Below are 12,249 nucleotides of genomic sequence, written 5' to 3' on the forward strand. Positions count from 1 at the left end.
AAGAAAGAAATCAAGAAAGAATGAAGTAGAACGCAGGAAAGGAAGGAGGGAAGGAAGCAGGGTACAAGGAGGGGGGGGGGGGAAAGGAATGACACAAGAAATGAATAGAGGTAGAAGAAAGGACACAAGGATGACATGAAATGAGGGAAGGGATGACAGAATGAATGAATGAATGGAAGTAGGATACAAGGAAGTAATGGATCTAGGACACAGGAAGGAAGGAAGGTGTCAAAAACCTACACAAGTTTACAATTATATTGCATTAACTCCTAAAATATGCAGAAAATTCAGTCTAAGAATCATTTGCTCAAGAAAAAAACTTTTTTTACTTTTAAATTTGACTATCATGCTGAGAATATCCCCATCAAATGTTAACGCAGATGTAAACTATGCCTTATACTACAGAGTTAGCAATGGGAGTTAGCAACGGATGCACCAAGCAGTATGGAAAGACAACTGCAGAGGTCCTATGCATTTTTTATTTAAAGTTCGCATACTTTTGCAGATTGCCCGAGTGGGAGCGAAGGATGGACATGTTGGTTTTGTTGTTTTTCCATACTCATCCATACCTTGAAAACCCTAACATTCCATACTTTTCCAGACTTTGCAGGAACCCTGCAAACACAAACATATGCAGCTGCAAGGAGAGCAGCTAGAAGCCAGCATCTGTTGTGTGTGATTAGAATGAATATGGAGTTCAGGCCATGATGAAAGTGGCGGGGCAGCTCGATGCCTTAGAAAGTAAACCCATCCAAGTGTTGTTGCCTCCCCTTTGCATGCCTGTCTGCCCTCATTCGGCCCATCCAGATCTTGCATCGTAACACAACCCTGAATAACAAACTTGTAAACAACTCTACATTGGGGTCAGTATTTGCTACTAATGTTAGCAAAGTTTAATTATGGAGTACACTGGGTTAAAAAAGGTTATGAAGTGTATAAAATATAGTGGTATTTCCCTTTATGAACACAGCATACATACACATCCTAGAGTAAGTAGAATGTAAGGAGGTCCAGGTGTTGCGATAGCTAATGAAGCATGACACCACCTGGTATTCAGAATAATGACCTGTGACACACACCCATCTCAATAAAACATCTGTCTGAGACAAGGGCACAGAGAGGGCAGGAGATCTGATGAGTGAGGGTAAAAACAAGAAGAAGCTGAGAAGATTAAACATATATGTAGAATAGTTATGCCTCACCCTCAGCGTAGTGCAGCAGAAGGAAAACAGTGTCCTCAGAGATGATGAACTTTCTCAGCTGCACCATGTGGGGCACGGCCAGAGGCATAATAGTCTTCTTAGCCTGCCCACAGTCACTACTTTTCCTCAGTCCCTACAACAAAACATGTGTTACACAACAAAATAGACAAGGAAAGGAAGGATTACGTTAGCTGTTGGGTTTCAGTGAGAAATGAGAAAACAGCAACAGGGAAACTGTTCATTAACAAAGTGTTGTGCACCCCAGGGCAACCCAAAGTCGCTGGATTCATCAAGCTATAAAGCAACTGATTTAAAAGAGTATCACACATTAAGTTTTCTCATGAAAAAAAATGTGTGGGTTTGCCTGTGTGTGTGTGTGTGTGTGTGTGTGTAGTCAGTGGTGCGTTAGCATCTGGCACACGTCTCACACCTGAGAGCAGAGGAGCTGACAGAGACAGGTCCATTAGAATCAATTACGCCGGTCACACACAGGGGCTTCTGGCACACTTCACCCCCATAGACAGGACGACAGGCAAGCAGCAGAACATACACAAAAACACACAAACACAGAAGTACACATACCTTGAGGATGAACGTCTCCTGTGTTCTCTTGTCCATGACCAGAAGAACCTGCAGTGAAAACATACCATCACTTGCTAAGATTGAAAAGAAATACAGGTCCTTCTCAAAATATTAGCATATTGTGATAAAGTTAATTATTTTCCATAATATCATGATGAAAATGTAACATTCATATATTTTAGATTCATTGCACACTAACTAAAATATTTCAGGTCTTTTATTGTCTTAATACGGATGATTTTGGCATACAGCTCATGAAAACCCAAAATTCCTATCTCACAAAATTAGCATATCATTAAAAGGGTCTCTAAATGAGCTATGAACCTAATCATCTGAATCGACGAGTTAACTCTAAACACCTGCAAAAGATTCCTGAGGCCTTTAAAACTCCCAGCCTGGTTCATCACTCAAAACCCCAATCATGGGTAAGACTGCCGACCTGACTGCTGTCCAGAAGGCCACTATTGACACCCTCAAGCAAGAGGGTAAGACACAGAAATAAATTTCTGAACGAATAGGCTGTTCCCAGAGTGCTGTATCAAGGTACCTCAGTGGGAAGTCTGTGGGAAGGAAAAAGTGTGGCAGAAAACGCTGCACAACGAGAAGAGGTGACCGGACCCTGAGGAAGATTGTGGAGAAGGGCCGATTCCAGACCTTGGGGGACCTGCGGAAGCAGTGGACTGAGTCTGGAGTAGAAACATCCAGAGCCACCGTGCACAGGCGTGTGCAGGAAATGGGCTACAGGTGCCGCATTCCCCAGGTCAAGCCACTTTTGAACCAGAAACAGCAGCAGAAGCGCCTGACCTGGGCTACAGAGAAGCAGCACTGGACTGTTGCTCAGTGGTCCAAAGTACTTTTTTCGGATGAAAGCAAATTCTGCATGTCATTCGGAAATCAAGGTGCCAGAGTCTGGAGGAAGACTGGGGAGAAGGAAATGCCAAAATGCCAGAAGTCCAGTGTCAAGTACCCAGTCAGTGATGGTCTGGGGTGCCGTGTCAGCTGCTGGTGTTGGTCCACTGTGTTTTATCAAGGGCAGGGTCAATGCAGCTAGCTATCAGGAGATTTTGGAGCACTTCATGCTTCCATCTGCTGAAAAGCTTTATGGAGATGAAGATTTCATTTTTCAGCACGACCTGGCACCTGCTCACAGTGCCAAAACCACTGGTAAATGGTTTACTGACCATGGTATCACTGTGCTCAATTGGCCTGCCAACTCTCCTGACCTGAACCCCATAGAGAATCTGTGGGATATTGTGAAGAGAACGTTGAGAGACTCAAGACCCAACACTCTGGATGAGCTAAAGGCTGCTATCGAAGCATCCTGGGCCTCCATAAGACCTCAGCAGTGCCACAGGCTGATTGCCTCCATGCCACGCCGCATTGAAGCAGTCATTTCTGCAAAAGGATTTCCGACCAAGTATTGAGTGCATAACTGTACATGATTATTTGAAGGTTGACGTTTTTTGTATTAAAAACACTTTTCTTTTATTGGTCGGATGAAATATGCTAATTTTGTGAGATAGGAATTTTGGGTTTTCATGAGCTGTATGCCACAATCATCCGTATTAAGACAATAAAAGACCTGAAATATTTCAGTTAGTGTGCAATGAATCTAAAATATATGAATGTTAAATTTTCATCATGACATTATGGAAAATAATTAACTTTATCACAATATGCTAATATTTTGAGAAGGACCTGTAAGTAAGACATCCGGGTTCTAAAATGACAGAAATGGGTCACTGCAAGATAAAATGGGTTTATAAACATTATCGTGGGTTCCCCCTATATAGGCAACTATTGTTTCATTTATCGTTATCAATGACAGAAACTATGCTGAGGAATAGTATCTTAAATTGGTGATGTTTTCAAACTCTAAAAAGTGACAGTGTGCTCTCCACTGCTGGTTCAATGAGAACATCCACAAATATCATTATAACAGTATCAGTATTTTCTTTTGATCACTTTATGGATGGATGGAACTTTGAGACAAAAAGATGAGGAACAAATACATTTTTCCATACTCTGGTATCTTGTGCCATACTTATCCAGACATGGAAGACACTTAAAACATCCTCTCCATATCATCAAGAAACAAACAAATTCCAACAAGTCTAATAATTTATCATTGTTCTTTACTTTCAATCCATGATTTCCACTTTCTTCCCTGACATCTCCCTATTGCTGTTCAGGTCTCTAACCACCTCGCGGGAGAACTTGAGCATATGTGTGTGACCCAGTGTGTGCGTTGTTCTTGCCAGGCGACCCTGACTGGGACTAAACAGGTGCGGGCTAAATGGATATGAATGGAGCTGTGAGTAAACAGAGTGGCAGTGCTAGCCAGGGTGCTAATATAATTAAGAACTAAACATCAGGGAAGAGAGTGGGGAGCTGGAGAGAAGGGGGCAGTAGGGTGAGGAGCTCCTGCCATCTGTCCCCTCTGTCCTCATTCAAAATAAAAAACGTAGGACGTAGAAGGAGGAGACCAGGTCTATAATGCATAAATTGTTTTTGCATTGCACTTGAGCAGTTTCTGAAATACTGCGGGGAACGACACGTGTTGGTGTAGTGTCAACATTTTCCTTAGGGTTCTGTGTGTCTGTGTGTGTATGCAGGCGGAGCATCATCGATTCAATGTTGTGTGTCATTCTCGGAGCTTCGTGCCAAGTCATTTCATGGCTGAGTGGTGAAGTTGCTTCGCCGGCAGCTGTTTGAGAGGACCAACTACCCAAACTGACCTTGTGGTAGTCATAACTGACGCTAAACATACACACACTCAGCCCTTGCCATACATCTGGTAAATCTATTACATTTTACTGCCTTGGATAAAAGAGATGGGAGAATAGAGGATAGGACACAAGGAGGAGAAATCTGAAGATGGATACCCTCCGCATTCTTAGATGGGGGGTTATCATGAAATAAATGACCGCTAGCTTGACCTGACTCTTATCATTTAAAAAAACAATCCAACCTTAAATCACACTGCATCCACAGACAGATTTATTTCCTAAGCAGAGGAACTTGACCTTATAAAAGACCTAGGAGGCTCACTCCATGACTACATTTCGAAATTAGTCAGTCAGTCATTCATTTTCTACCGCTTATTCCATAGTGGGTCGCGGGGGAGCTGGTGCCTATCTCCAGCAGTTTATAGGTGAGAGGCGGGGTACACCCTGGACAGATCGCCAGTCCATCGCAAGGCAACACACAAACAACCATGAACACACTCATTCACACACCTAAGGGCAATTTAGAGAGACCAATTAACCTAACAGGCATGTCTTTGGACTGTGGGAGGAAGCCAGAGTACCCGGTGAGAACCCACGCATCCACGGGGAGAACATGCAAACTCCATGCAGAAAGACCCCAGGCTGGGAATCGAACCCAGGACCTTCTTGCTGCAAGGCAACAGTGCTACCAACTGCGCCACCGTGCAACCCATTTTTCGGAATTAAAGAACCTCAAAACAAATTTAAATGCTTTTATGCAGGTTAGATTTTGTAAGCTTACCTTATTAATGACCCCTATCACCCTGTAAGCTGTCAGCTCATCAGATGGACTCTGCTGCCCTCCTGTGCTTGAGGAGGAACAGCACTGAGCTCCAAAGGCCTTGAGAACACAAAAAAAGCTTAAATTCTAACAAATGCAAAGAAACTGGATTAAAACATTGTGTTTAAAAACAGCAGATATAAAAAAAAAAAAAAAAAAACTTTCATAAACCAAACACAGAGCAATGACCACTCACCACGGTCTGCGTTGATCCCTGACCCATATTGCTTCTCTGATGCAGACCTGATATTTGCTCCGCACGCATCAGATACTCAGCAGTCTTCTTCTTCACTGCCTCCCGTCGCGCGGCACTTGGTTCACCTGAAGAGAGGCGACCGAAAACATTTAAATTAATAGGTTACTTATAAGTAAATAATTAGGCAATTTTTTTGCCAATAAAAAAAAAAAACATCCTTACACAAAGGCAAAGCCAGTCTCTTATTCACTGAAATCTAAGCAAGTTAGATGTTTGAATAGTCTGAGTTAGGGCACCTCAGTTTGTGTTCACACTTAGGTGAGGGATGTTAAAGAGCACATTTTTTAAAGTCTGAGTCACCTGTCGGTCATCAAATCTGTGCTTTGAAAATCTGCTTTTCAAAAAAATGGATCTTTATCTGATCAGCGAATGCACCATACTTAAGCGCTAATACACTATTATTAAGAGACGAAGACTTGAGGCAAACCAGATCCAGTGTCAGTGAGGTGCTTACAGATGAAGTGAGAGGAAATAGATAGAAGCTATTTGAAAATAAACAGTATTTTCTACAACATTTAGAGTCTTTCAGGCTGTGAGAGAGTGAGAGAGAGCAAGACTTTCAGCAGAAACAGTAAAGCAGAACGGTGTACAGCTGAGTTGTTCTGTTGTATCATTTCGGGTTTTTAACTTATGTCTGTCATGAAACATGCTAGGTTTGTTCACAACCTTTTGGAAATATCAGATGCTTGCATATATTTTGCTAGCTTGATCAACAATAAAAGTACACATAACAAATACATTATTTATTACTTTTGGTTTAATTAAAAACACAACGCAGAAGGACTGAACTAAGATTTTATTTGAATATCCAGCACATTGAGGTCCACTATTCTGAACTGTCTCAAGTCTACTTCCTGTAGTAAATATTTCTGAAGTCTCTGACCTTGTACTCCTTGAAGCAGCAAGTCAACTCCACTGCGGTAGTATGAAAAAGCTGCCTGGTAGTCCTGCTCCTTTTCCTTTTGTACAGCAAAACTGATCAGTTCACTGGCTTTTTCGAGGTAGTCCGACTTTACGTCCCTAGTGTTGGCGCCACTGGTTTTCCTTAGACCGCGGGAAAAGAGCGGCGTTGAACTTGGCCAGCTGACCTCTGGGTTAGGGGCTGAAGAGGCGGGGACGGGGGCAGGTGACGGGGCGCGGCGTTCACGCAGTGAGGGCAAACGAGGACTGCAGCTACTGCTGATGTTGGTGACTCCCCCCTGTGGCTGGTTTGGGGAGGTGCTACCTGAGGCCATGCCATCATCCAACCCAGCCAGAGAGTCTGTATCTACTGCCAAGGAGGTCAGGTCGCTGTCACTGGAAGGGCCTGAAAAGACAAGACATACACAGCTAGTAAAATGATGTTAAACAAATCATAGGACATTTCACCAAAATAAAAAAATTCTACTTGATTTACCTCCATACTCAGATGTAATAGTCAAATCCTCAGCACCACTGATGTCTCTTTGTACTGAAAAACACAACTTATAGGTTTTTATACGTCAGAAAAAGAAACATTTGAGGAAGTGTTATATGTATGCCTACCATCAGAACTACAGTCTGATAAACTGTCAGCCAGGAAGTCAGAAAAAGGCTCAGCTGGACCAATGAGTTCTGAGCCGTCGTGGACTTCACCGCCCTAGGAAAAATAAAAATAAATGAATAAATAAACAAATAACTCCACTACCTGGTATGATACTTATTTCTGCACAAATTGTTGGACACCTTGAAGAAATCTTGTATGTGGTGACTATTATACAGAGCAGGAATGTTTGCAGAAAACTGCAGGAGATCCTCAGAGCACTGTCTTCTTTCCTCAATCACGGACTCATCGAATCGACCTTTATTTGCACACAGACACTTAAAAACACTGTTTTCGCATAGTAAACATTGGCTTGCAAAAGTATTCATACCATTAGAACTTTTTCACATGTTGCATTATGACCACAAACATAAATGCATTTTATTGAGATTTTAAATGATAGATCAACACAAAGTAGGTCACTGTGAAGTGAAATGAAAAGGAAACCTGATTTTCAAAACATTTAACAAATAAAACTCATTACCACAAAACCATCTGTGTTTAGCCCATAATTTCTCTGATCCCTTGAAATAAATTCGAGAATTATTATTATAAGAAAAAATAATTGCCTTAAGAAGTCACTGGACTACTATACAGATCAGTTCATCTCAGTAGAAATACAGCTGTTCTATGATGCCCTCATAGGTTGGTTTGTAGAGGACAACACACTGCACCCCATCCTAAATGCACCACTTCCACAGGCATGATGTTGTGGGGGTGCTTTTCTTCTACATGAACGGTGAAGCTGGTCAGAGTTGATGGGAAGAGGGATGGAGTTAAATTCAGAACAATCCTGGAAGAAAAGCTGCTAGAGGCTACCAAACACTTGAATGGGGCAGATTTCACCTTTCAACAGGAAGGTTCTCAACATAAAGCCAGGACAACAATACAAAAACCAGCTTGTAAAAGTCCAGACTTTATTACAATTAAGAATCAGTGGGAAGACTTCAAAAATTGATACCCACAGACACTCTCCATTGAGGATGGGAGGGATTGAGGATTTGAAAAGAGCAACAGGAAACATTACCAGCCTTTTAAAAGCAAAATGCTGGTAGAGACATAGCCCAATAAACCTACAAGGGGAGGCTGAATACAAATGCAAGCTGCAATTTTTAAATTTGTATTTGCGAAAATGTTTGAAAAACTTGTGGCTTTTTCCTTCCACTTCCCATTTCCGCAATACTTTGTGTTGTTGCCTGAAATCCCTCTGAACTAAATAAAGCTAGTTTTGTAACAGTCAGTCATTTTCTATACCGCTTCTTCCATAGTGGGTCGCGGGGAATCTCCAGCAGTCTACGGGCGGGAGACGGGGTACACCCTGGACAGGTCGCCAGTCCATTGCAGGGCAACACACAAACAACCATGCACACACTCATTCACACACCTAAGGGCAATTTAGAGACCAATTTACCTAACAGACATGTCTTTGGACTGTGGGAGGAAGCCGGAGAGAACCCATGCATGCATGGGGAGGACATGCAAACTCAATGCAGAAAGGCTCCCAGCCGGGAGTTGCTGCACGGCAACCGTGCTACCAACTGCGCCACCGTGCAGCCCAGGTTTTGTAACATGACAAATAAATTTAAAAGGACTGTACAGTGTTAAAATGTCAAAGTTGGTAACTAAAAGTTGCAGGAGGTTAACTAACACCACTCACACTCAACCAGCCATCCTTAAATTCCCGATTAGTATGACTTCATATTATAACAGTAGAAATAAACGGTAGAGCAACAACATATTATGAAAAATAATTGTTTTCATTTCCTTTTTAAAAGTAATTGCTATTATTAAATAAAGGGAAAAAGGCATTAAAGTGTATTTTCTATTCATTTAAGATAATTCTTTATGATCCTTTCAGTAGAAAGCCTCTTAAGCATAAATAAGAAAAAAATTTATAATAATATCGTCTATGTTCTTTAAATAATTATCAGAGTCAATATCTGAAATAAATGAGTAAATAAGGTTAGTGTCTTACCGAATACTTTTGCTTTAGCAAAGGGAGGAAATAGCTCAGACTGGCCGCATACATTCTTGTACAGCTGCCAGAGGTTCTGATGTAGCTTCCGGAAATCACTGTATCTCTTCCATACAATTATCTGTGGAGACAGGAACAGAGAGCATGGCAGGAGACAGAGAGGACTCCTACTAAAGAGAAATAATCAATATTTTTATGTTTAAAAATGTTTAAAAGAATTAGTTTAATGACCAAACACAAGATGTTTGTGAATGCAGGTTTATCACCATGTCTGAATCTTTCGAAAATCCTTTATGATTTGCAAGCAAAACAAATATTACATGTTTTGGCCATTTCTTTCAAAAAGTATTGATTAAATTTGAGCGCCAAAACAAATCGAACTTATCTGATAACTTAAAATCCTTTATTCATCTTTTGCAATAAACCCTCAAATTGAAGCTACATCTACTGCATGTAAACACAGATAAAGAAGTTATTTACAATAAAACATAATGTCCTGATGTTGAGATTATAATTTTGGCTTTTTAAAACCTCACACGTCCAGTTAGTTCAGGGGAAACTAGGCAGATCATCCCTGCCTACCTCAAGGTCTACTCAGTTATGGAGGAATGTAGTGCTTAGAGGCAAAACGTAACTCTCATAGAAACAAACATAATCGACATCATACTTGTTGAATTAGCTCTGGTTCCAGGGAAAGTTGAAATCCCCTCCATTTTCAATGCAGGCTTGTGTTTCTAATCCAAATTAATGGATACATAGTCAAGTGGGGTGGATGAAGCTTTGCAGACATGAGACTTGTAACATGCAAGTAGTTGCAGAGCAAAAACAAATCTATGTAGCAATGAGTACAAACTGGACATTCATTTTGTTGACATAAAGATGAGATGATCCACTTGCAACTATCAGAAAGAATCTCCAGAAAATAAAACATTGTAAAGCATTCTCTATGTTGGTCTAAATCAAAGCTTTATAATAGAACTATTGTAACACAAACATGGTAGTTTTAGATCATAACATCTTGTCGGTAAAGTGAGAAAACAGGAAAGACAACAACACAGACCTTATTTGTATCTAGTCCCTGCCTGGTTTTCATTACTTACATTTTTTTAAATAGCTGCAATTCAATTCTACTGGTGGAAAAACTGGTAGAAAACATTTTACAGAAACAAAATCACCTTCTATTTACACACAGAAATACAAAACAAATGCCACATGTTTTACCTCTTGGACATCTTCTGGGTTCTTCCGGGAGATTGACTGTAAAGAAAAGGAAGAGCTGATTTTTTTTTTTTTTTTCAGGATAGAGACTTTCTAGTGGGGTCGTCGTAAGAATGAGCAGGGTGAACAACCCAGTGTGTCACAAGGATTTCATTATGAAGCAAATGACGAAAGTCTGTTGTGTTAGAACGGGACATCTCCAAGATCATGGTAAACATCATGGCCACTAGGGGGAGACAAAGAAACGCAGCTCTTCTTTGAACTGTTACTAAACTACTGCTGAGCTCTGGTGCCTGAATGAATAGTGAAATAGTGAAATCACAGGATAACTTTCAATATTTCGAACTTACTTCATGCTTAATAAAGTATAACAAATCATATATATAATTAATTTATATATAACATTATATATAAAATCTTTCAATCTTAAAATAAACACAGTAAAATACAAAATGCCTCAAAACACAACTGTGGCATTTCATGAGCTACTTATACTGTGCCCTAAAGTAGGATTTAGCAGCTTAGCGAGGTAACTTCAGGTTTGACAAGAGGCTTTAGTTTTATAAAAGTGCTTCAGTTCACACAGGGATGTTATTGTCATGGTAACTAATGCGGTAAATTCGGATTGAGATTTGAGAATAGCACATGTACAGATGTGTTCATTTTATTGTTAACCCATCAGGGGGTCTCTTCTCACTGTTGTTTAACATTTGAACCACACCACCAGCCAATCATAGACAGGTCTTTTTATGCAATCAGAATATTCCTTGCAAATACTGTGTTTAGCTGAGTCAGTGTACAGCTTGTATAACAGTGTAAATTTTCTGTCCCCTCAAAATAACTCCACACCCAGCCATTATTGTCTAAGGGGTGTACTCACTTTTGTTGCCAGTGGTTTAGACTCTAAACCACTGGCAACAAAAGTGAGTACTCCCCTCAGTGAAAATGTCCAAAATGTGGCCAGTCACCCATTATCACTAAATCTAATGATTTACAATGTCTCAGATGTGTTAATTTTGGTGTTGAACAGTGATTACTTTACATTGTAAAGTTTCATATCTTCAGTATTGTCCCATGAAAAGATGTAATAAAATATTTACAAACACGTGAGGGGTGTACTTACTTTTGTAAGACACTGTATTTATAGTCATATTCAGAAAAGTTCATTGATTACAGTGACTCGGTTCACCAAGAGAAACACATTAAACAGATTAATTACATACCGGATAATATTTGCAAACCTTTTTTTCCTCCTACAGCTAATAAAACAAGACATTTCATTTCTTAGACGATTAGAATATTACATCAGGCCAATAAAACATTTATTTAATACAGAAATATGGGCTTACTGTGACAGCATAAAACACAGAGGTTATTTTCTGCTTTCAGTTAATCCAGTCACCTTGTGTAACAATGTTCTAGACTTTTTGATGTCTAACAATCTGATTCATAAGAAATGTTATTGTTTGAAAATGAGAAACTCACCACGGACAAATGCTATCCGACACTTAAAGCATTTAAACTATGGAGGTAATATACATTGTCACTGATGTAAAGTCGCCCTCGACGGGTAATTAGCTGTTCTCACTATAAAAATCTTCATCTCATTGGCTTGGCTAGCACAGCCCTAGCTAACCAGCTAGCTAATAACATTTAGCATTACCCGAGCTGTCACAAAGCCTAGCCTCGGTTTACTCACCCTGGCGGTGACTTTATACACAGTGTAGCCTTTTTTGTGCCTTGTAGGATCTGTCACTGTATAAAACCGAGCGAGTTCTCCTCTGTCCCGCTGTGATATCATTCTGATAATGACAACATTGCCGAAGCTACCAGCCGGCTAGCCGTACACATTCATTCGGTGACATATCTAAGTTAGAGCGCCTCCTTGAGGAAAGACTGTGGTACT

At 40.4% G+C, this 12,249-nt stretch overlaps 1 protein-coding gene across 2 annotated transcripts in view; it reads right to left on the minus strand.

The window, feature by feature from the left end:
• The window catches only part of rps6kc1 (ribosomal protein S6 kinase polypeptide 1), a 31,967-nt gene extending 19,758 nt beyond the window's left edge, over window positions 1–12,209 (minus strand). For both annotated transcript variants that reach the window (XR_007041796.1, XM_047388065.1), the window contains exons 1-11: window positions 12,043–12,209; window positions 10,347–10,382; window positions 9,126–9,246; window positions 7,294–7,409; window positions 7,114–7,207; window positions 6,986–7,039; window positions 6,473–6,895; window positions 5,530–5,654; window positions 5,295–5,393; window positions 1,785–1,832; window positions 1,203–1,335 (exon numbers count right to left, since the gene is read on the minus strand). Coding sequence is in view for 1 of the 2 variants with exons in the window: in XM_047388065.1 (XP_047244021.1) it covers window positions 1,203–1,335; window positions 1,785–1,832; window positions 5,295–5,393; window positions 5,530–5,654; window positions 6,473–6,895; window positions 6,986–7,039; window positions 7,114–7,207; window positions 7,294–7,409; window positions 9,126–9,246; window positions 10,347–10,382; window positions 12,043–12,144 (1,351 nt within the window). In the remaining variant the exon portion in view is untranslated. The remainder of the gene's footprint in view (window positions 1–1,202; window positions 1,336–1,784; window positions 1,833–5,294; window positions 5,394–5,529; window positions 5,655–6,472; window positions 6,896–6,985; window positions 7,040–7,113; window positions 7,208–7,293; window positions 7,410–9,125; window positions 9,247–10,346; window positions 10,383–12,042) is intronic.
• Window positions 12,210–12,249: the final 40 nt, after the last annotated feature.

The sequence above is a fragment of the Girardinichthys multiradiatus genome, chromosome 15 (genome assembly GCF_021462225.1).
Source record: "Girardinichthys multiradiatus isolate DD_20200921_A chromosome 15, DD_fGirMul_XY1, whole genome shotgun sequence".
NCBI lineage: Eukaryota > Metazoa > Chordata > Actinopteri > Cyprinodontiformes > Goodeidae > Girardinichthys > Girardinichthys multiradiatus.